Below are 25,626 nucleotides of genomic sequence, written 5' to 3' on the forward strand. Positions count from 1 at the left end.
CACCACAACCAGACCACCACAGGAAACGGGTGGGAGCCCACTAACACCACTGCTGTTTCCACTCACAGAAGCAGTGTGGCTTGCACTCTTGTTTTTCTCACACTGGTCATGTAGTGGTACACAGCCCACCAAAAACACATTGGCCTGGATTCAATCATCATTTGGCCTTAATTAGTTTACTGTTAAATTAAAGGTTAACTCTTCTCTTCACAAACACAGTTTGGCAGGTTACGTGCAGCGATCGCTAAACTACGTTTGTGAAGAAAATTGTTACAGTTGCACTTGAATGTCAAAGTGAAAGTTATGGACCAATGTTGATTGAATCCCGGTCTGTTTCTTATCTACGTTGCCAAGTATACTGCCATTTGCTTTCAGTTTATGGAATACTAGTCCTAAAATCTGAAATCCAAGGTAAAAAAAAGAAAGTTATACATTACAAAAACATGTGAAAACATTTCTAACACAAACTGGTACCAGATACCAACTACCTGGGATAAACATACCACAGCTATGTTAAAGAATTAAAAAACCAATTATACAACATCAGTTTCATAGTTTTAGGATTCCTTATTTATGTAGTCTGCAATTCTTCATTGTTAAACATGCTCGTATGCACAAAGTGATTAAATCTAAAGAGTGTGCTGTAATCAATACAGCTTTTAAATTCAGAAGCTCAACACAGTTGGGTCTTTCAGAAATTATTACAAGACCTAGACCTAGTTACAGCTAGTAAAAGTGTTCCCTTACAGTCACGCTAGGCTACTCTTTAAACAAATTTTTCACCCTGTCTGAGCATTCCCCTGGACTTACTATGGAGCTCATGTTTCGATGAATGAACATTCAGTAACAAAGAGGACAGGCCCTCTAAAGAAGGACCACGCGGATGTGAGCACTTCAGGCATCGTGTGCCGATCTGGCCTTAACAGAGCCACAGTTACACAGCTGGATGGCAGATGGAACAGTTGCGTCACAAACACCAAAAGAGAAAGAGCACACAGCTTTTTCTACATGCAGCAAATTAATTGTGAAACATTTGTTTTTTCCCCGCAGTTTAGTGGAACACTAAAATAAAACAAAACAACCTTTTGAAAGAAAAGGCAGGCTACGTTTGGACAAGAGCTAAAGTATGGTGCACACCAGTCTGTTTATAGTTTAACAGTGCCCCAGGAACTAATTTGGGTTTTGGCAGTGATGCTTCATTGCAACACACAGTACTCTTTTACTGGACATTTAGACTAGGGAGACTGAGATTGGAAGATATGGCTGGAGATTTGGGGTTTGAAATGCTCTAAGGTTCTTGGCTGGAAATCTTTGTTGAGTGCCGTTTTTCCTTCGTTGTTTTATATCTAGATTTTATTACAACAAATTTATAAATCACTATAGTTGCATATAAGAAGTCAGATTTCAAAAAGTAATTACCTGACCAATGTGTTTTGTAGTGTAGGCATTTAGGTACTTAACAGCAATGAACTTAAGCTTTAATATTTCGACTTTACTTGATTAAACTTGAGCAACATTAAACTCGCTGTTGCAATTGAAATTTAGCTACAATTTCTGTTGTGTTCTCTGGCCCTTATGTTCCAACAAAACATGGTGAAACCAACAAAGTAATGAAAATAAATTTTATTCCCAGGTGGTTTTCTATAGCAATTTGATTTTCAGCTGGTTTACTGTTTTCATGCTCCAGGTATAGGACGTACATGAGGCCCAAGTACAAGGTAGCCTATAAGATGGTTACTGAGATGGAGTGGAGGTGCTGTCATGGGTACAGTGGAGATGACTGCAATGAGGGGATGAATGGCGGCTACCCCACCCAAATCGGCACCGCCAGACCCTGGCCCAAACCTTCGAATCCAGGACAGACAGGCTCAGGCACAGGCTCAGGCCAAATTGGAGGAGACGGTAAATAATCCCAAACATTTTTTTTTACCTCAAGGCCTCCTAAAATGGCAACCCTATGGCACTGGCCCACCATCTCCATACAATGGTTAGAATTTGATTGTTAGCATTGTGATATCACAATATGGATTTTCATAATGGATCTTTAAGATATGGAGCTAATTACAGACAAGAATGACCACTGAGTAAAGCTATAATAAGTGTATAAATCCTTCCAATTCAACTGATGTTCATAATAGCCTTTTTGCATCAAAAAATAAAAATAAAAACAACATAAATCCTCCTTTCAGGTAGAGGTGACAGTGACAAGATGAAGCAGCTGGAGGACAAGATCTCAAGCCTGACCAAAGATCTTCATGACCTACAGTCCACACTGCGGGGCATGAATGAGAAGTTTCAGGAGGAGATGCGGAAGCCGGGGTTTGGCGGCCGAACGCCAGCAGATTCTGCCCAGCCCGAAATGAAGCAGACCATTCACAGCATCCAGGCCAAGCTGGACCAGCTGGACAACAGGACCCAGGCACATGACAGGACGCTGCTCAACATTAGCAACCACCTGGTGAACGGCAACGGAAACAGTAACAGTGTGGAAGGTGGTGTAGGTGGTGGTCAGTGGAATACGCTGAAGGAGGAGGTGTTGAGGGAGCTGGAGCACAGGGTGTCCTTGTCCTGCTCCTCATGTCAGTCGGGTGTGGAAGACCTCCGGCGGCAGCAACTGGAAGACCGCGAGAGGATCCGTGCCCTGGAGAAGTTGGTGAACTCAGTAGACCAACGGCACCGAGTGATGCTGGACAGCCTGCGTAAGGATGTGTCACGCTCCCAGAGCTGCTGCAGCTCACTGGTTGACGTCGGCCATAGGCTTGACCAAGTAGAGAAGAAGATTACCTCAGCATCAGAGGCCTACGATATCATCCAGGTCCGTCTGGACAAGCAATTTCCAGGAACCAGTGGTGGTGGGGCTGGTGGAGGTACCTTGGTGACAGAGGACAAGTTTGATGGGCGCCTGCATGATCTTGAGAGACGGCTGAACAGCACGATACAGAAGGCAGAACAGACTTGTGGAAACACAGGCGCTGACCTGAAGGACACCTTCGGGAGGGACCTCATCAATATACGGAATGAAGTCAATGGCCAGCACAACAGGATAACCAGTGTGGAGGAGGATGGGAGAATCCTGAAGGACACCATCTCTGACCACGGAGACCGACTAGCCCGGCTTGAGAACACGACCAATCATCTCAACCGCAAGCTGAGCACATGCTTGGAGTCATGCGGGCGTGGGCCAGGGCAAGGTGTCACTGAAACCGAAAATGAGGTAAAGTCCCTGCAATGGAAGGTCATTGCCAACCAGCATGAGATCAAGAGGTTTGACACTAGGCTGAAAGACCTTTCCGTCTCAGGCGACTCCTTGATGGACAAAGTTCAGGACCTTGGCCACGAAGTACGCAAGATCAAGGCTCTGACTGGAGAGAATGGCGAGCACTTCAACCGCATCGTTACTGAAATTGAGACCCTAGGTGAGCGGGTGGAAGACTGCGATGCCTGCGGCTCACTGAGGAATGATCTAGGCACGCTCAGGAATAGCACCAGGCACATTCTTAATAAGCTTCGGGCAGACATTGACAGAGTGAGCGATCAGATGGACTCAGATGGAACTTCCTGTTCCCAGGTGTGCTCGAACCTGCAGGAGGAGGTGGGGAAGCTAAAGGAAGAGGTTGAGAGGTGTACAGGGCAGTGCAGCATTGGCTCAGGTGGACCTGGTGAGGCAGGTGGGGACCCCGACCCACAAAAGCCCTTGGACGGACACAGTGTCATCGGTGGTGCTTCTGATGAGACACTGAGATCCATCCAAGGTGAGCTCTCTGAGGTCATACTGACCTTCAGCTCTGTCAACGACACCCTGAGGGGCCTGGAAGATACAGTGCAAAAGCACGACAGTACCATCACAGACCTGAGCAACACCAAGGACAGGATCTTCTTAGAGATCGACAAGATCCAGCAAGAGATGACACGGCACGTGGAGGATAGCCGCGGTCGCATTGACCACATTGACCGTGAGATCCGACGTTTCACAAACAACCTCGTGGTGGAGATGGGTGACTGCCGGAGATCTACAGACGGGCTGGAGAAGAGGATCTCCAAGGTGGAAGATGTCTGTGGTAGGCTGGATTCGGTGTCAGATGGCCTGCAGAAGATCAAGGATGGTCTGAACAAACACGTGACTGGTCTCTGGGGCTGTGTCAATGATCTCAATGCCACCGTCACCACACATGGAGGGCTCATCGAAGACATCCGGGGCACGCAACTGGATGTTGTCCACGGCAAAATAAAGTTTCTCAACTCCTCTGTGCTACGCATCCGCAACGATTTTGATCATTTCTCCAAGCAGGACTTTGTTGGTTAGTATATCCTCAATGTAGACATTATGCGACTATCAATCAGTATGTAAATGTCACGTGAATATCTTGTCGCCCAATGGTCTGTGAACATGTGGTATCCTAAATAGTGTTGTGCCACATCGCCCAGGAATAATATAATAAGTTTCCCCCGAGCAGCCTTGGGTTCAGTCACACATTACTGAGTATTTTGAGTTATTGAATTATGAGATGTACAATAGAGTTGGATGATAATTTCAATGTATGTTTAAAAACAGTATGGACATTTGTAGGTTTTTCATGACACTCTCTTTTCATAATTATTAAGTCGGCATGTTAAATGTCAAAAAATGAACAATATATGAATTGCAACAATTTAACATTTATTGTTCTTTTAAATTAGAACAAAATGAATCTTTTTGGGGGGTTTGCTACCCTGTACAATACTGCTTGTTGGGAAAGATACAACGAAAGTAGTTACAGTTGTCACCTAAAAGTAATCAGTCAGATCTTTGTTCTAAATGTGTAATTTTAAAATTATGATAAAAAATTGAGATGCCCCAGAGATGTCAGCTGACTGATATGATAACCTAACCTTGTCAAGGTAAAGTTAATATGTATAAGCACCATTTTTTACTCATGGAAGTGCAGTTACTACAGTTCTATTTCATTTCTTTAAACACATTTTAATAAATACTATTAATTTTCCCCACCAGGGCCACGTGGGCCCCCAGGTCCTAAAGGAGAGACAGGGCACCAGGGGCCTCCAGGGCCAAAGGGTCCACCAGGCAGAGAAGGACCCGCTGGCAAAAATGGTGTGGAGGGCCCAAGGGGACCCCCAGGTAAAACAATACCTTCATTGCCAGGAGTAATTGAATTTCTGTAGCTTGCTGGCTGCTCAGACTTTGGTATGGAGAACTACATCTGCTCACACTTATATAAACAAACCCAGTATAAACAAAGCTTCTATGAAGCAGACATTTTTTTCACTAGCAGTTATGTTTTGGTTCAGTAGGTTATAAAGTCAGAAAGGTACTAAGTTTTTGTTTTCTTTTTTCATAGGACTCAGAGGTGAACGTGGTAAGTTTTCATTTTCAAATACAGTATATCAGCAGCATGATCACAGTAAAAGTATTGTATCTGCAAGGTATTTTCTAGGCCAAGACTTGCAAGTGGGTCAAAGGTTAAGGATGGGGGTCAGTGGGGGGGTGGGGGGTGGTGGGTGTAGAGAGATACAGAAGTCAACACAGGGTCAGAGGTGATAGAGATCATTGTTGCCACTGGGATGTGACTATAAGGAAGACGATATAAGCTTCAATCTGTGTATTCATGTGTTCTGGAGGCACTGCTGTTACAGACTATATTTAGTTGGATTAATAGCTTTGGCATGATCACAGGGGGTTTAGTTTTATTTTTGACTACTCAAAGAGGTCTCTCCTTGTTCTGTGACCTGCTCAGGTATGCCGGGAGCCGATGCCAACGTGCCTCGACTGTCTTTCTCCGCTGCCCTTACAAACCAACATGACAACCCAGGAACCATAGTCTTCAACAAGGTGTTTGTCAACCAGGGAGATTTCTACAACCCACAAACTGGTAAGCAGACTTCATATAACAGATAGCTGAATGCCTGACACAGAAACCACACTGGTCTACTGGTCTAAGTCTTTCTTTCCAATGCAAACAAATTCAGTTTTAGTGATCAGTAAACAGTCACCATCAAACATTCTTATGTTTAAGACTCAGGTGAAGCCATATCGAAATCATTTAACCAGATAAAAGGGATACTTTATGTACTATTGAGAAATAATGACCAAATCAGAGAACCTCTGCGAAGGTCATTCTTCTCGATAGCTGACCATCTCAGAGTGGATTATCCCACTTATTACACAGCTAATTAACTTACAGAGAAAATCTATCAATAAATTGACACAAAATATTGATCTATAGTGATTTTATTAGTTCAAATAAATTGAAATTAATATGAAACAAATTTTCCATGTTTTCTCATAGGTAGGCTCATGTTGGTCAATTTGGGGGTATTGACTAATGGGAGTAGGCCTATTTAAGTAAGCCAAGTTAACACTAGAACGGACTAGATTCCATGCTATCTCAAGTGTAAAACATTTAATGTCAACAATTGTACAAATAATACTTTAGTTATTCATTTTAAATGTAATAACAAATTCTCTTGAGATCGACATTGTATGAACACCAAAAGCTGTGGGTACACAGAACCGCTCTATTAATAGCCGAAAGACAACTTTTTTCTTCACTGCTTCCGTATTTCAGGCTCACTGTCACTCTCCTCAGTGTCAGTATTATCGATATTCATTTCCTCCCCATAATCAGCTTTTGCTTTGTCGTTATAAATCTCTGTACGACTTTGTACAACCTTATACGACTGAGTTGTAGCTTTCGTTAGCTAACTGGATGCAGTACTGTTTAGCAAGCATGAGTCATACAGTAATACCTGTTTATAGCAATTAGATTTAACCTACTTGTCAACACAAGTGCACATGGGATTTGCAGCTTTGTCATTTCACATTACAGTGATCAAAGCATACAGGTGAGATATATGGCATTTAATTTGATAATTTGTGGCCATTTAATTAAGTAAATGTTTATAGTATCTTTACTTCCTTATGCAATATTGATATTCAAATTATATCCGAATGTGAAATACATGTTAAAGACAAGGAACAGGGGGAACCACATCGATTTCATGATGGCCGACTTACTGATTTTCTTGAAGTGACAAAGATCAAATTGAACACTGGGGCACTTCTTACGGTCCCTGCGGAGTGAAAAGGAATGAGTTCTAAGTTAAAGCGGTCTGTTACTCATAGCAGAGGTCACTGTACAGAAATATCTGATCGCAGAATGCCTGAAGTGACAAATCAGAATTGAGAATTCAACAAAGTCGTGTAATAAGCTTCAGGAATGGATTTATCGGAATTGTGTGAATGATTGGCATAGTTATCATGGAAGGTTAGGCATTCCTTAGACTGTAAAAAAAGTATAACAAATAACAAATACATCAATAAAAATATAATTGTAATTTCACGTACCGTTATGGGTTATTGACAATTAATATTTTTATAAGGAGTCTTATCCTTGTGTTAACATAATGACGAGAACAGGCCATTCGGCCCAACAATGCTCACCGTTTGTTTTTAACCAATTATCAACGCCTTCCTCTGCCTCCTTAGGGATCTTCACGGCCCCGCTAGACGGGCGCTACTTCTTCAGTGCCGTCCTGACAGGCCGCAAGAACGAGAAGATCGAGGCGGTCCTGTCCAAGTCCAACTACGGCGTGGCGCGGGCAGACTCGGCCGGATACCAGCCCGAGGGCCTGGAGCACAAGCCCGTGGCCGAGACCAAGCCCACGCCAGGCTCCCTGGTCGTCTTCAACATCATCCTGCCGCTACAGGTCGGGGACACCATCTGCGTAGACCTGGTCATGGGCAAGCTGGCCCACTCCGTGGAACCACTCACCTTCTTCAGTGGGATGCTGTTGTACGAGGACGTCTGAGGACCAGCCACAAAACGAGGAGAAACTTTTAAATAAATACAAAATAAAAACATGTTAAGGAGGGAAATCTTTTTTAAATGCAGTGACTTTTTACATTCATAACTTTACAAACAAAAAAAAAAACAATAGGAAGACAATGGCACCATTTTTTTTCTTGGTTTCATTTGTAAACCCTATTGCCACTGAAAGACTTAATTGCTTGAAGACAGGATATAACAGAAGTTATATGGAGCAGAGACTTTGCCTGTGACGTACCTTTCCCATTGCTGGGATAAAAGTTTTAACAGATGCTACTGCAGATTTATTCTAGTTTATCTGTGTCTTTGCGTTTCACTTCAGACAAGAGTTATGGACAATCATACGCGCACCAAACCTGACCTTGATGTGCTGTCAAAATCTTGTGGCTAACTTTCTTCCAATGTGGAAGGTGGAGCTCTACAGTTCAGAAATGTATTTTTGTGAGGTTGGATTTGAAATTATTGCAGGGAAGTGATATTTCTGTGCACTTTTAGTCTGTAGTTTTACCTCGTGGTTCCACTTGGGAATGGCACTCCACAGCACAGCCGCGCTGACAGTGTATAAAACTATGCAGTTAATGTGCCTTAACTCTGTTCACAACAACACAGGGCCTGTTGTTCTGTGTGGAAGATCATGCTGATTTAGCCTCAGTGATGTAACTTTTTTGCATACATACAAAATGCATACATTTTATTTAAAGGTTTATACGAAAAGCATTTTAGTAAAATAACCAGAGGATACAGTTTGGCTATGTTGTGATAATATTCCAGAAGGTCTGCAATTTCTTGAACCAATGCCAAAGATGACAAGTAAGGGGCTTATTTTAAACACTGCTTTTTGCTTTATTAAAAAGGACAAATTTCATTCATTAATGGGGCCGTGGGTATAAATGTTTTTTTATGGCCAGAAATAAATATCAGCCCTAACAGATGCCACACGTCGGCTTTTCCAGTACATCTTCATCTGGTTTAGTAATTGCAAGAGGAGTATATGGAGAATACGTTGGCCTTTATCCAATGCCTGGGCTTGAATGTTACACGATGACAAGAGGATGCACAGAAACACCAGCAGGCCAAAACTGAGGTCTTCCTCTGGATTAGAGCAATAAGGTCCAGAAAATGTGCTTGAGTCTTCATTATGCAGTTTCCTGTCCTGTCCTGTCCTGTGTCCTGTCATTTTGAGGTTCACTCTTTAAGTCAGAATTCCTGTCAGGGAAAATTTGTTGGAATTAACTGCTCTGATACTTTCTCTATTCAAAAAGTAGTTGAAAAGCAGTAAAAATGCATGTCATTCATATAGGCCTATGCTAAAATTTTGATTGACGAATTCAAACAAACACAAAAGGATGCTCTCTCTATACTGAAACAGCATAACTACACGAAACACACTGAACGAATCAAACACCTGTCATTTTACCCAACAGAATAATGGTACCAGTCATGATCACATATGGAATTGACAAATGAACATTTAAATCTACTGACTGTATCCATTAAGTTCCCCATCCAAAAATTTCCCCAGCACTTAACACTCTGGCAGTTGTACATCTCAACAGCATTTCTATTTGGTTTCATGTCTGAAACGTTAGTGTGTGACTATTAATTTAACAAAGTCCAAAGCCTAAGAGTATCACTTTCATTAAAAGATTTGTTTTGTTAGATGAAGTTCTAAAAAAAAGACGTTCTCATTCAGCATGCAATCCAAAGTGGCTGTAAATTTTTGTATATTTTTTTTGTACAACTGCTCACAGTTTATCTTCAAATGTGCATTGGCGACACGACACGTGTGGTTTAAATAAAGATATTTAATTTTACACAGCTCCTTGAAGCACGTGTATGGCTTTGTTTCAGCAGCCTGAAGTGGCAGTCGCCAACCCTGGTCCCAGAGGGCCACAGGGGCTCCTGGCTTTTGTTTTCACTTTAAAATCAGCAAGTGAGAAACCAGATGAGGTAAGTTAACCCCTGACTTAACTGATTCATGCTAGGGTGGACACTGGCACTGAACCCAGCAAAGTTGTTTTTGGCATACATGCAGGGCCAGTGCCAGCAGGAAATTATGTCACTGAATTTTCCACGAGTACGGACACCATGAAGGCTCTGGCTGAGCGCAATAACCAGTCTTTTTCCGCATGGCTGGTGCCTCAGTCTTCATCCATGAGTGAGTTATTTTCAAGATTCTCCATATGCGGGGTTAACAATGAAACTATAAACACAGACAGGCCTATGAACATATTTCCCCATTCTCTTTTATTTTCACTATTGTGATATTTTCTGTAAGCCTTACTTCACTTTTGTTTCCTTTTATTCTCTCTCTGCACAAACTCATGTGAGCAGGGGGAAGGAACACGCAAGAATGGGAGATTCTGATCGCTAACTGGGGCAGCTGGAGAGGGGCCAACAAAGTACATATTGGCCCCTCCCCAAAAATTTAAATTCAATTTGAAGCGAGAGCTAACCTTCAGCACAATATATATAACTAAATTTGAAGTCTGGATTCAATGAACATTTGTCCTTAATTCTGACCCACATTTCAAGAGCAAGTGTTTCAGGAAGTGTCAGAGGAGTAGATTTGGAAGCAGCCTCAGACTGGACCTCAAGTACAGCTGCCACCTGTCAGGCTGTTTTAATATACACATCACTTATAAATGGCTGACAAAAGTGCAGTACTTCATAATTAATACTACACAATGTTTTTAGATTAGAAATCATTTCCACAAGTGACAAGTAACCTTAGTATGCTGTGTAACTGGCTGTGCTGAACTTGAACTTTTGGTGTTTATATTCTGCGTATGTATTTTACAGGGACATTTACAGTACATGAAAATGGAAGTCAAAGCAGAAAAATATGTCTGTGCGATACATCAAAATAAGTGCTTTGAATGCGTCTGTTGTCAATGATGCTGATGTGTCCACATTCTGAAGAGTTGAAACTACGGGCAGAAAGTCGCAAGCCAAGAAAAATCTTCCAGAAGGCCGGCCTAGTCTAAATGGGAAAACCAACATTTCTGGATGCACTTCAATAGCGAAACTGAGCTTTAATTTACGAGGTCCCTGGTCTTCGCGGTTTCGCACAGCAGTGACCTGTCTTCTACAGACTCCCGCGCACAGACGACACATCGGGAATTGAACTGCCTGCCCTCTTAGATCCTTCTCACTCCAGGGAACTCACACTCACATTTTCCACAATGTTTTCCAGTCAGTGGTCAAGAGTCTGACTTTCCTTATCTGTTAAGCAAGTGCAGATATACACCATAAAGCAGTGTCCATGCGAACAACTAAATAACTGTCAAAAGGACAAATCATGAAGAGTTATTACGGTGGCTGAGCTGGAAAGGGCCAAAGTTATTCTATATTTGACAACTGAGATTGCAATGAAAACACAGGGCTTCTGCTCTACCTTATTGTGTCTCAGCCTGTCCAAACACAAGAATCTACTGAAAGACAAAATGGCTGAGTATAGAATGTCACAGACAAACACATTTTTGACGTGAAAAAAAAGCCTGGTGATTTAATAGAGCAGCTTGATTGTAAAATATACAGCTTCAGTGACCTCCTACTCGACACATATATCAAATTCATGCCGTATTACAATGATTTTGAACATGTGCTGTATGCACTCAGTGAATACAGCACAGTATATTTGCTAAAGTGTGTCAGTGGAAAGGCCTTGCATTTTAAAAGTAGTTTTCTTAAATGTACCATTTAAACACATAAGCCTGATCAAAACCTGAAATGAAATGAGAAATTCTTGCATAACAGACAATCAGTTTTGAAAAGTAATTCCAGTGAATTTATTATGCTAATTTAAGATTAATTAATTTATTTTTATTTAACAATTTAATTTAAGATAAGGTTTTCTCTCAATTTTGAAGTTGAAAAGTGTGCCTCTCTAGTCACTACTATGCCACCTACAGAAGCTCCAGTGCAGCTAAAGTGCCTGCACACCTCACTATTTTACACAACACAGGCAACACAGTGCTACAGAAAGGTTAGCATGGAGTAGAGGTGCATCTCTGCCTGTTATTCTATGTGCAGTCAGTATAAATGTAGTATAGTCTTACTGCAGTAGTGCAGGGTTGGTCAGAAAGATTTAAAGGACCAAGTTCAGCAGCTGGCTATAGTTTGGGGACAGCTGATTTACAATATACAAACATACATTGCAGAAATCAAGTTTATCATGTTTTCCTTTGTGTTTCCAACTCATGGTAACAGTTTTAATGCTGCACTGTAAAGTCAGAGAACACATAAAACTACTTCAGCCAGGTGCAAAAGTTAAATAAGCAAACTAGTGCAAATTCACACTATTTCAGAAAGGTATTTATGCAACACTGCAGCAAGGAATGTTTTTTTCTCTTCTTTCCAGTCAAATCTAGAGTGAGGTTCATCAGTTTGAAATGTGTTCTTTGAATTGCATTTCAAATTCTTAATCAAACACTTGTGTGGTTTTTTTTTTTTAAGCTCTGGGGCGCAGTGGTATGGGGACTGGACAGCTGCATCTGCCTAGGACAGGGAGGGAGAGTGGCAAATATCCTGTTTATCTCTCTCCATTTCAGCAGCGCCAAGTATTATCAACACATCTGTGGAGGGCTGGATGCGCTGGCCTGCCGTAAACAAACTGCGGCTGGATACGGCGCGGCCGACCGCAGCCGCCGACTGCCGACAAATCATCGGCTACCGCGCGAACCTGTTCCAGCGCGCGGCCGTGGAGACGAGCTAAAAGCGGCACAGGCATGCTAATGAACGCCTACCGCCGCTCGGGAAAGAAATTCCTACTGCACGAATCCAGCTGAGAATTCGGAGAGTTCAACTAGGATTTTAACCTCCCATTTGTAAAGACATAAGTCATTCGAACAGAACCAGCCTTGTGTCTACTGTTAATGTTAAAATGTGGCTCCTTGGAACTGAACTTTTCTCGGTGCTGTGCCTACGATTGCTAGTTGCTAGGAATATTAAGTTCGCCATTGAATCTGGTATCAGTGGCAAAACCATTATTTCACAGAAAATCCTCTATCATACTTCATGTAAATGGTTCTGGGCAGATCATGTCTGCTGAATAAGTAAGTGCAAATGTGAATCTCATTGTACACAGTAAGCCACAGAGATAAACGACTGATGGATAGTACAGTCACCCCACTTCATCTTGTCAATTATTTATGTAAACATAAAATTAAGAAATTCAGATTGCACTTACACTTAAACCAGTGTTAACCCAAGCAGCAATCATTTCTAGTAATTTAAATTAATTAACAATCAGTTAAACAGACGCTCTGAATGTACAATTTAAGGTAAAGACATTATTATAACAAGTTAATCTGACAGATGGAGTATAGTTTCGAAAACAGAACCGTTTTATACCTTAACATTTTTTTATGTTTTGTTTTCGTAATTTCAACGAAAACATTTTTTTTTGTAATATATCATTTGTCTGCAACTAATGTCATGTGGGTTGCCACGTTGGGTCTTTTTCACATCCACAAATGCTAACCAGTCTTTGTAGCACTTGTCCTATGGTTGTTTCCAGCTTGATTGCCTTCACCAGCCTGCTTCTTTACTGTTTCTGTGGCACGATGTCATCGTATCCATGGACACCGCACTTCCTCCCAGCGACCTGGCAGCCGAACGACAGCGCCTCCTGCAGGCTTTTCCCTGTTTTGACAGTAAAGGTGAGAATGGGGTCATTTCTACCACAGTCAAAAACTTACCCACGGATAAACTGCAGAAATTTTTAAAATGCAACGTCCCACACGGACCCAAAAACATCCAACTTTGAGCCCACCTCTCACTGGCTAGAGTACATTGCATGCCTGGGTCAAATATGTATTTGTTTTGGATTCAAATACTTTTCTGTGCGCTATTGATCATCTCTGGTGTAATTGAGCCTGCCAATATGACCAGAAGGCAGGGTTTGCACTTTTTGAGAGTATTTCATTGGTTCCAATACATCAGACAAGGTCAGTAAAGTGTAGAGAAGTATTTGAATCCAAAACAAATACATATTTGACTCAGGTTTAGTACATTGCATAAGAGGAAGTACAGTGGACTGATTCCGACGAGGCAAAATGTGGCATATGAAAACGAAGTAATGAAGGATGGGCCCTTGCCCACCTTTATGGTAAATGGTAAATGGACTGCATTTATATAGCACTTTTATCCAAAGCGCTTTACAATTGATGCCTCTCATTCGCCAGAGCAGTTAGGGGTTAGGGGTTAGGGGTTAGGTGTCTTGGTCAAGGACACTTCGACACGCCCAGGGTGGGGTTTGAACTGGCAACCCTCCGACTGCCAGACAATCGGTCTTACCTCCTGAGCTATGTCGCCCCCCCGTCTATCAATTTATAAATTGATAGACGGGGGGCTGCATGCTGGCAATTGGGGGAATCCCGTTATGGTCCTGTTCTTGTGTGTGAACGGGCACTGCGGTCAGCAGCCATTAAGGGTCGCTAGTTCCACACAGATTCCGGACCATGACAGTGCCAACTGTGGCCAGCAGTCCCATAGGGTTATGCACAACAGGGTGTGCCATCTAGACGGGAGGGCTTCAGTCAGCTGGTGTAACTGTCTCATCGGCACTAGCGATATCCACTGGTCGATCAGGCACCCGAAAGTACAGCCGTTGAGCTGTACGTTAAGGGTCTTCCTCCGACTCGTGTCTGCGTGTGCTTGACTTGCAAACTAAAGTGCGATAAGAAGTGGCATTTGACATCACATGTTTCGAAGAAGACCACATTCTTGCCGGCACTCTCTCAAATCAATAGCAGGAGTCGCGGCAAAGACCGCTGATAAAAAAGTATTTCATTTTTTCAAAATTATTTCAAAATGCTTGTGATTGCTTGTGGGTGTAGATTCCAGAAACTGTGGTTGTATTACGAGTGCCAACAGGCCAGTCAATGCTATTAACTGCAGGTTGCTGAAGGACGTTCAGTGCAAAGAATTTTGATGAATAATATCAATGCGCTTTCTCATTCCAGATTTTTAAACAAGTAAATTGAATTTTTTTTAAACTGCGCCCTTCTCTGTGATCTAACGGGCGGGGCGTCGGCCCGCACTATCACAAGCGTAGGTCGTGTTCAGACCGCTGAGACCGGGTACTTCCTTCTCTCGAAACTCCACCTGTTTGTATGCCTTCAGGCGGTCAATGTCATGGAAACACAGCCGATGAAATCACATCTAAGCAGGCCTCTGTGCGCTCACTCCAGGGACTTTGACTCTGGGATTACTTAAAGGGTGTGGGTTTTCCTCTATGATTACAACAACCATCAAACATTTATGAGCAACGCACCCAAAACAAGTAAACGGCTCTTTATGCTCATCTCCGATCAGTCTTTCTATTCGGCGCCAGGCCGCATTTACAGAATTCATGACAATTTCACATGAAATTTGATTACATGAGCAGTTCCTAATTTGTGTGCACGCGTAATGTATATAACTTGCATAGGAATGAATAAAGTTTCACAAATCAAATGTATTTTTGATAATAAATTACAAACATCCCTAAAACAGTGTTTTTAACCAGCTCTGTTCCTGAAGATCTACCATCCTGTAGGTGTTCATTTCAACCCTAATATGGCACACCTGATTCTACTAATTAGCAGCTCAACAAGATCTCCAGCTGTTGAATGAGGTGTGCTTTGTTAGGGTTATAGTAAAAACCTACAGGGCAGTAGACCTCCAGGAACAGGGTTGGTTACCACTACTCTAAAGGTACTCTCGTTTGTGAACAAACTTTATGACTTTTAGCCTTATATGGAGGCGTACTGTAGTTTACCTCACTATTCATCTATTTGGACATTATTCAAGGTGCAAGGAAGTCTGCCAGTACTCTAAAAACGCATTAAAGATCTGCTCACAACAAGCTTTCAACAGACGGAAGAGCAGTCGTGACTCCCCGAGCGCGAAAAGCTTGCGCACCAGGCTTACACTCGCGTCTGCAGCGACTTCATATTTCAGCCCCGTCAAGCAACGTTCTCTTTTGACTCGAGTCCAAAATAAAACCACGCTCCCGCGAGGAATAGTCCGTACGCTCGGTCTGCGGCTCGCACCGGGGGGTGCACACACTCTCACGTCATGTCGAGGTTTATAAATCACAGCTTTTTTGGCCTCTGCGATTCAGGATTTCGGTGCACGCGCAATTTATGCTGAGGCCCCTGGATACAAGAAATCATGTTGCAGGCATGGCTGCGTTCTAATGTGTACTCAGTGAATACTACAGCTGAATACTTCTTGCTTTAAATGCAGCAGCAGTGATTTACAGATCACAATACCTTGCATCCATGGATGTAACTTTAAAATTAAGAAGCATATTAGAAACAAATAAACACATTTTCTGCTTTCCAATTTCTGGCGTTAGAGTACAATACTGTAATATTATAACAAAAAGGAATACAGGAGAGACATCCAAGGTGGACTGATTCTTGGAAAGGAGTTGAAGCACAATAAACGACAAATTTCTCAATTTTCCACTTGGCTATACATATGGGCTCTTTAGAATGTCCAGGTAACTCTGAGGAAGACGTCAGATGACGTCAAAACATCAGTTCCCTGTTCCCCATGGATTAAGCCTGAGTGTAAGAACAAATTAGTTCTCAGCCTTTGTCATTTATGTGTGCTGCAACTAGACCTTTTCCAAGAATCATTTCACATTGGAAGTCTCAGTTGGATTCCTTTTTGTCTCAGTATTTTGCCACAGTATTTCTCTGAAGTAATACAGGTTCAGTACCTTGCTCAAGGGCACAACGGCAGTGTCCTTCCTGGGAACTGAACCCGTGACCATTAGGTTACAATACCCCATTGCGCTACACTGCCGCCCAAATGCAGCTTGCGAGTGGTGTTGGTTAGTAACCTAGTAACCATTCTGAGACTCGCAGACGAAACCGATCAGCACCCGAGTCTGGCGGGCGGATGTACGGCAGTGCACTCACCGTGGGAGAGGGTGAAGATGACGGACGCGTTGAAGGTGTCGCCTGCCCCGAGCGTGTCCACGAGGGCCTCCGGAGGGAAGGCGTCCGAGTGGACGACCGCTCCGTCTGGGCCCATGGCATCCGCCCCTTTCTCCGCCCAGGCGCAGATCAGCACCGCCCTTCAGGGAAGAATGGAAGAACAAAAAATAAAAAAGGGATTTCACTGATCGTAAAGGGTTGTCAGATCAGGAGTACAATATGACAAACAGTACAAACAGTAGACGCAATTAGTTCACAGTACCCGTGCCCAGAATTTCATCCAGAATTATATCCATATGCAGTCAGGAGTTTAAGATTTTAAAAGCAGTGTGGTGCTGCCTAAACAACATACCATTATTTCAAATAAACTGGCACCTTAAAAACCTTAAAACAAGTAACATCTTTATAATGCGCCCATTAAATTAATAGTTCATTCCTTAATACATCATATCTGTCTGTATTACATTGGTTGCCCTGGCTCTTTGTGTTTGAAATAAAAAACAAGGCTTTCCCAATCTGTGTGGAACCAGCTCCCCCTAATGGCCATTGGTAGGTACATTCAACAACCTTGAGCTGAACTGCGCTGATTTTTGTCAAGACCCCCCATAAGCGATTACTTAATTAATTCAAACCAGTCACATTTAGCTATCTGTCAATGAGAACCGAAATCATGAAGACATCTCCAAGACAGAAATACATTTGACACTTAACCATGTAGAAATAAAGATAACAAATGTAGCCCATTGTGGATTTCATGGTTGAGGGGCATTTTTATATATTCACATAATGATTTTTTTCAGTTTCTCTTTTCACAGACTCATTCGATTTTCTTACCCCTTCTTCACTCTACCATAGAGACCCCTCAGTGCATCTGCTGCAGTCTGGAACCCAAAGTGTCTGGCCACATCCTTACTGACAAACACCTGCACAGAACAACCAAGGTGTAAGAGTATGCAAAACAGAGTAACAACCTCCACCAACTGTGAAGTCTACAGCTGCCATGTAATTATGCGATGTGTTTTTGTCAATCACACGGAAGCTGGAAAGCATTGCTGCTGACCGGCTGTCTTAGGAACACATAACAGGGGTGATGTTTTTTTATCCCCAGAAATGTTGCAAGTGGCCTCTGCAGTTTGGATGTTTACTTCCACATCAGGTACACTTCAAGAAAAAAAGATGAACAGAAAGGCAAGACGCCACATGGTAGCGATAATCGTTATTGGCTGCAGGACGCTGCCAAGGTCAGGCTCAAAGTTCAGACTTTGGCATACACTGCAGCCAACAGGACAGCCCCTTCCTACCTGCAGGACATAATTCAGCACTACACTCAACCACTCCGCTCAGCTGCAGCAAGGCAACTTGCAATTCTTGTCCTCCATTTCAATGATTTTCCACCCGAGCTCGCCAGTGGTGGAACGGACTTCTCATTCCTCAACAAACTGCTTAGTCACTGCCTATTTTCCATTGTGGTCTGAAGACACATCTCTACAGACTCTGCCTTGACTAAAATGACTCTACACTTCTGCAGAGCTTCCCCCAATTTAGTAGCACTTTCATGTAGCACTTGTATCTTGATGTTGTACTTCTTAATTGTATCTCTTGTAATCATGCCTCACTGCCTCTCCAGCTTAAGACTTAGCCATAGCTTTACTGACGAAATAAAATCTAACGTAATGTTATTAGATACATTTGTGTGTTAAGTAATAATCACTTAAAGTATTTATTCATAATTTTAAGTATCATTTAAGCAAGAATCACACTAAGCCCACAACTGAAAAAAAAAGAAAAAATGAAAAAGGATCAAAAGAAAGAAAGAAAAAGAAAAAAAGACAGAGACAGCAGCTCATACCACATCTCCATATGGAAATAGCTGGTACAATGGCTCCCTGGTCTTTTCTATCTCCACGGAGATGGTGATCCTCTTGTCCTCTGGTAGCGTGCTGTTGTAATGCTCCACCCGCTGGATCATTTTCACTTGCTCCTCCGCATTCCGACCCTGCCAATCAACCAATGCGGCAACAGCACAAGGCCATTCAGCCAAGGACGATTACCAATGATGTGTAAATCAGAGACGTGGTTCTTGTATCTGAAAGTCTAATTTGTAATGTAGTAAGCATGGGAATATAGACAAGGGCTGTGACCGAATCAGCCTCCAAACTACTGTGTCCTCAAAGTATTCACTCTCTACTAAGCATACTACTGTGCGCTGTTTACTGCGTATGTTTTAGTACACGATGGGCAGTACGAGAAAAAAATCCTATATGCTATTTTTCAACCATACGGTGGAAGTGTCGAAAGACGTTCCAACCTTGCTCAGGTGTCATGGCTGTTGTTGAAGGGAAATGTCAGCGAAGCTATGTCACATTTTTAAAGCAAAGCTGCACATCATATCTATGGGGCCAAAAAGGTTGTTTACTGCTTGAAATGTACAGTATGCTTTCAAAAATACTCAGCAAAACCCCAGAAATAACTACCTCGTCTTGGGATTTTAACTACACCATATTTAGAGAAAATTCTGCCTTTTTAACAACTTTCTCCTTCAGTGTACTCAACAAATATGATCAATAGTAGGCAAGTGTGCTGATTCAGACACAGCCAAGATATGCTTAAATAGGAAAATTATCCACTTTACAGAGGAGCCCCTGGGACTCCCTTCATGGTCCCCAGTCCTGTAAGCTCTGTAATACGTTATATATCTGTGGACTGCGGTTCCATGATCAGCTCTTTCAACCACAATCCAATCCCCAAACAGTCAGAAATAAAACCTGGTTTATCAATTTATGAACACGTGGTTTATATAAAATTTGGGGGATGAAGGCTTTCAAGGTGATCACCAAAAAGCTCTCAACACCAAAAACAATCAAGCACTTTGAAATGACCTCTGTCAGAAAATGGTTTTGCAAGTCCCTTTTTTTTTGTTTTCCTAAATTGAAGAATGCCCCCGGGCTCTCACCTCCCAGTGGATCCACTTGTACTGGCTCAGATCCACCCTGGAGAAGTCTTCTGCCGAAACATCTGGCAGGTTTCTGAAAGAAAAAAAGAAAGTTAACACGACTAGAAATCCGATGAGGTAATAGAGGCAATCTTCCAACAAAATAAGCTGTCCCCTAATATCAAGGACATAATCACTGAGATATTTCCCCCAGGTTTGTGGATTCAGATTAAGCGTAATTACGATTGGAAATTCAAATTTTTCTGTTCAATTAAGAGCTGAAGGCACTGTATTACATACACATATAAACAGGGTACATATGGGTATTTAAGGATATGTAAAGGTATGTGGTGCTTTCCAGGGGGCCGGTGTTTATATGCTTGCGTGTGTAATTTCACCTAATGTACTGCGAGTCCTGTTTAATGAGTGTGGAGCACCAGCAGATCCCAAGACTTTTCAGGGTTTAATTCAGAGCAAATGAAATAGGGATAAGACAGACTGACGTATCCAAGTATTGGTGCCAAATGGAAACGAAGGAGATCTACTTCTTGAAATGGTTAGTTTCCTGGCGTCCTGCCACCTTAGTCCCATTTTATTTGATTGATGATTCCAGGTTGAATGGGGCAGGCCAGGTGTCTGTGCGTTTTGTCTCTTACTGGATAACCAATCAGCTAGAAAGTTACACACAGACGTCCTCTCATCTATGCAACTGTTTTATTCAACATCTGGCTAAAACTGCTTTGTCTGTGCTTAATTTGCTGACTTTCTTTACAGCACATAATCAAAGACTTTCCTCAACGCGGAATTCCTCCACTCCACTTTGCACCCATTCGGAATTAAACACACACTAGCGATGGCCTATATTCCAAAATGCTAGGTCATTGGCAATTTCTGCATACAAAGAAGGTTAATATTTCAACTTCTACATTTCCTTAGTATTGTTAGCATCAACTAAAGGAATTATTTCATGACCATTAATGTTTTGAGTACAATGAAACTGAAATTATAATTTGTAATGGGCTGTCATATTTTAATGGGAAGTGATATATCAGTTTCATCCAATGTTTGGTTTGCCACAATCAAGCAACATTGTAAATACGTCTCATTCACAAGCCTCAATTATCTCAGCAATTACTCTGCCTCATTTTAAATTAATCAATAATTACCCACATTTCTTTCATTATGAAGCAACTTGTTTCAAAATTATCATATTAACTGCTAATCATCCTCACTTTTTATCATTAAAATTACAGCAGAAGAGATAGGCCCTAGTCCTTGATTCTTTGAATACGCCTGCTGACTATTAACTTTTAATTAAATACAGAATTTAAAAAATATATATATACTTGTGTATGCTTAACAACAATACAGTGACAATACTTGACTGTATTGTGGATAGGCATATAGCATTTTGAATATACTTTGACTAGTGGATGAGTCAAATAAACCAATGCCTGTTACCCCTTATCTTGTAAATTGGGTAATTGTAATTATAATGGTTACACAATTAAGTACAGAAAACATACACAGTATGAAAGGGATTTAAATGGAAGTCAAGGCGCTGTAAATTCTTGTGTTTGTCCATTCACATTGAAACACTCTTCCTATCATTGGAGTAACTGATCTGACGATGAAGCATGCAGGAAGGGATAGGAAGCTTTATTTAACGATGATTTTATACGGATGTTTAATTTAACGTGAAATTTTCATTTCTAAGCATAAATTAGCGTGATGCCACAGCAGAGACCAGTCTAAACATGTTTTCCTGGATCACATTAGAATATCCTCTAGTACAATCACATTACTAAGGAAAATACACCCCACAAGCTTACAGTTACATGCACAGGCCGAGCACTAAATGCACAAAGACATGTCTGGTGAGACTACCACAGTACTGCTTGATCAGTGGTTCCCAACCCTGTTCCTGGAGATCTACCATCCTGAAGGTTTTCACTCCAGCCCTAACAAAGCACACCTCATTCAACAGCTAGAGATCTCATTGAGCTGCTAATTAGCAGAAATAGGTGTGCCTAATTAGGGTATGAAATGAAAACCTACAGGATGATAAATCTCCAGGAACGTGCTAGATGGACTAATAGTCAACTTTTGAATTTTCCCAGGCCAGTAACTTTTGGCACAAAATGGCTGCTTCCCAAGCTCTACCAATACAGTAATGCTGCCAGAGGGAGGTTTTGATAAAGTCTAAAATCAAATTTAGAAAAGTGGGCAGTTTAGGACTGCAAGCTAAGTGCATGCATCCACATGCTCATGGTCCTTCAATGTCTATGGCCTACATTACAGGATCCAGGCTCTGCTTATTGTGAGCACCTTTAATGGCAAAGCGAGTCAGCAGCCCCAGAGGCAAAGATCTGAGTCATTTTTTCCCATGTGGTTCTTAGGCCCGTCTCTGCGGTGGCATGGCTCAGCTGACCAGGATTAGCCCCGCCCGCATGCGCGCATTACGTGTCAAAGAGAACGACTGTGCGGGTGCCGCTGGTGGGACACACCACACAGCAAGCACACGGGGTCTCCCCCTCCTTCTGCCACGCCACACCCGAAATGTCCACCCCACGACGCACAAAATCGGCCGTTATGAAACTGGAGATGGGGGGGGGGGGGACACAGAAAAAACAAAAAAGCAGTCAATCCGCTAAAAAAAAAAAACACGAATTTCCATGACAGCTTTGGTGGGAGTGCAGGGTGGAACGTTAGCTTGATCTCGACGTCACCTGAAAGAGGGAAGAACGGTGGTTTTGCTCTGCTTAAGACTTTAAACCGACGTGCCTGAGAGTGAGAGAGAGAGAGAGAGAGAGAGAGGGCCCCCTGACAAACCCACGACTCCAAGCTGAGCCGTGTCCGGACGAGGGGCGACGCGATAGCCGTACCCCCGCCACAGCCCCGGGCCACGCCCGCACGAACCTGTTCATGTGGAGGATGGTGCGGCTGCCAGTCCGCACGTTGCTGATCACCACGGAGGCGGGGAACGAGCACTCGGCCCGCTCGGCCAGGAGAGACACGTCGATGTCGTACCTGCAGAAGTCTGCGAGCACGAAGCTACGGACCGACGTTCCCGACAGACGGGGAGAAGCAGGGAGAGGAGGAGACGGAGACGCAAAGAGAGAGGGAAAGGGAGATGAGAGGAGACACAGAAAGAGAAAGAACAAAGGAGAGAAAAAAACAGTGAGAAAGACAGGGGATAGATAAATAGTGAGTGAAAGAGAAAGACAGAAAGAAACAACAGACCAGGGATAAAAGAAAATTGATTATCTGCAATGCCCCATGACTTGACGGTCATGTGAGAGAGACGTGAGAGATCTGGATGGGCACAGCAAGAAGGACATGGATGACAGTGCTTCCTGTAGTGTGGTTGATTTATCAAAGTCACCAGCCTGCATCAGGAATAGCAATCAAGCCCATTCAGTCAGATGGAACCGAATGAGAGGCACACACAGACATGTTGGGAATAAAACAAAGAAAGAAATGCTGTTTGCTTCATTAAAAAAAGGTCTTAAGAAGGTCGTTGTATGCATTGTTACAACGCTGACAGCAGTAATCATCACCATTGTTCTCAATTTTATTCTAATCTGATTATAATCTTAATTCTGCTCCTTTCCTGGGATCAGAGAAAAAAGATTATTAATGGACACTGTTTCACAACATGTGCATTCATAATCTTATATAGCATCGTCTAACGGCCAACATCAGCCACCAAAAATAAACTGTGACATGCTAAGAATTAAACAGCTTAGCAGGCCGCAGTACTAAAATGATTAATTTGCAGTACATTAAGATATATATAAATATATAAATTTGTATTAATTATATAAAACAAATGGTAAAATGGTACAAACTGTAGCATTAAAAGTGATAAGAAAGGTCAAATTTATTCAAAAGGTTCTCAAATTTGAGAATCCCTTCAATAAATCTGAGGATCTGCCCATTAAAATAAATGTTGTAAATGCTTTTTCCTGTCCAATTTTTTATTCCCAATCACATTTATAAGCACTCACTGCCACAACAGAGTACAGAAGCATTTATTCTCTTATGAAGCACATAATGTCAGATACTGCTTCTTTTCATCCGAATTTTACATGTCTGCTTCACACAGACATGAGCCAGAGAAAAAGTGCAGTATGTGCAGCTAGTTTCAATCAACCCCCATCACTTTTGTTTTGTTTCTTGTTTTTTAAGCCAGGAAGCCTTACAGTTTAGCCTCTAGTTTTTTCCAAGGTCCCGCTAAGACTCCTTTGTGGACCTTGGCCTTCCCAGGACCGCCATTTTGAAACCCCTGGCTCTGCTAATGTTTTGTCGTCGTTACTGATTAAGCAATAGGACCTTTGACTGTACCTACTCTGCTACGGGCCCAGGTGCAAGAGACCCCATGAAGGCGCACGGAGCCCCGAGAATGGAGAGGACGGTGCACGAGTTTGACGCATTTCCACCCCTCTGCCAACGCTGAGACAAACACCTGCACACAGACATGCCAACACACCAATCGCATTATCACTTAGCCTGCATCGCACAAATTTCACAAACAAATGAAAACGAGTGAGTAAATATAGTTAAATTATTAATACTTACGTTTTTTATAGTTAAGGCTTACATTTTGTAGAACAGACACTGCTTTTGGATGTGCAATTTAAAAAATACAAGATGAATATGCATAAAGTTGCAGGCAAATAACAACAGGCAGGGGGCATCTTATCCTATGCTTCCCTGCATACAAGCATCACTGCGTGTTTTGAACTGCATGCTGTACGCCTAGAATTACCTCAGTAATAAGCTGGTATATCCCTTGAGCTTTCATTAGAACTGGGACACATAACTACACATATGCCAGATAAAATCATTAATTAATCTGGAACACAGAGCTACTTGTAGACTAGAATTATAAGTCAATTTAAAATAAAATTAATAAACTGAAACAGTTCTGTACTGAACGTCCAAAGGCTATTACTATGGCTGCTGATAAGGCGACTGGGCAAGCCTTCAATGCGATACGGATTCTTATAGCCTGCGACAACTTTCGGTACCATAACGCCCCTGGCACGCCCACCAAACGTGGGCAAACAGATGCCTAAGACTGCTGCAGAATGTCGCAATAGTGATCGTTATATTGAAGGCAAAACATAACAAAACATTTGCATCCTGGATCTACCATTATGCACTTAATGATGGAACACTGAATAATAATAATAATAATAATAATAATAGGCCACATAAAACTCTTGCTTATGCTGATGCTGAAATATTCTTTCGATGTATTTCTTTGCCTGGTGGTTAAATTCAGTTGCTAGCTCAGCAGGAAAGAAACTAACGAGCTGCTAGCTGTTTCTCAAGTGAAAGTAAAACACGTCGATAGCATTCAGTGTAGTTATTTTGTTCAGCGTAAAATGAATAACTGGTTTCATAACAACTATAAAAGAAGCATACACTATGACTTTCTCATAGCCTATGCTAAACACATGCTGCTACATAATTCATTCATTGCTCCAGTCGAGCTGCTACCACTCCAAATGTGCACTAATTAGGCATTAACACTACCCTGGCTTCATTCGGCTATTGCATTACTAGCCTACAGTTCAACTTTACGAATTATGCAAACGGGTCACCTCACCAACCTGCTGTCCGTGTCCTCTTCCGGGTACTTGTCCACAACATTGATGATGTCCAAACATACTAATCCGATGCACAAAATCTTTTTGTCTCCCATGCTGCCTTCATATAACAGCTAACGGACGTCGTTTGGACTTTGAACAACAAAGTTGCCTGTGTCATGCTCATGCTGCATCTAGTCTTTGAACTACAAACGGGGCACGTGTGTGCCAAACAACGGTTCGAGTCCGACTCGACTCGCCTCTGAAGTCGGCATTCAACATGGCTGCGCAACGAAGGTATTCCGGAGTACTCCGGAAGATTCCGAAGTTACGCGCTG

At 42.3% G+C, this 25,626-nt stretch overlaps 2 protein-coding genes across 8 annotated transcripts in view; one reads left to right on the plus strand and one right to left on the minus strand.

The window, feature by feature from the left end:
- Positions 1-9,641, plus strand: part of emilin1b (elastin microfibril interfacer 1b) — a 29,857-nt gene extending 20,216 nt beyond the window's left edge. The window contains exons 3-8 of the mRNA XM_035404472.1: positions 1,688-1,902; positions 2,190-4,298; positions 4,991-5,116; positions 5,337-5,354; positions 5,733-5,867; positions 7,484-9,641. Of these exons, the coding sequence (XP_035260363.1) occupies positions 1,688-1,902; positions 2,190-4,298; positions 4,991-5,116; positions 5,337-5,354; positions 5,733-5,867; positions 7,484-7,806 (2,926 nt within the window). The 3' untranslated portion in view covers positions 7,807-9,641. The remainder of the gene's footprint in view (positions 1-1,687; positions 1,903-2,189; positions 4,299-4,990; positions 5,117-5,336; positions 5,355-5,732; positions 5,868-7,483) is intronic.
- khk (ketohexokinase) lies at positions 9,611-25,576 on the minus strand. 7 transcript variants are annotated; one of them, XM_035404530.1, is made up of 8 exons: positions 25,313-25,575; positions 24,043-24,159; positions 22,155-22,289; positions 19,713-19,785; positions 18,609-18,755; positions 17,594-17,682; positions 16,742-16,899; positions 9,611-13,469 (listed from the first exon to the last, which is right to left on the minus strand). In XM_035404530.1, the coding sequence occupies exons 1-8, from the start codon at positions 25,402-25,404 to the stop codon at positions 13,372-13,374; spliced, it is 909 nt and encodes a 302-aa protein (XP_035260421.1). In that variant the 5' UTR covers positions 25,405-25,575; the 3' UTR covers positions 9,611-13,371. The 7 variants fall into 7 exon arrangements, with proteins under 7 accessions (XP_035260421.1, XP_035260410.1, XP_035260466.1 ...); XM_035404519.1 differs by lacking the exon at positions 22,155-22,289 and adding an exon at positions 22,611-22,745 and having other exon boundaries at positions 25,313-25,574; XM_035404575.1 differs by lacking the exon at positions 25,313-25,575 and adding an exon at positions 24,273-25,290.
- Between the last annotated feature and the right edge of the window lie 50 nt (positions 25,577-25,626).

The sequence above is a fragment of the Anguilla anguilla genome, chromosome 1, assembly GCF_013347855.1.
Source record: "Anguilla anguilla isolate fAngAng1 chromosome 1, fAngAng1.pri, whole genome shotgun sequence".
Classification (NCBI taxonomy): Eukaryota; Metazoa; Chordata; class Actinopteri; order Anguilliformes; family Anguillidae; genus Anguilla; species Anguilla anguilla.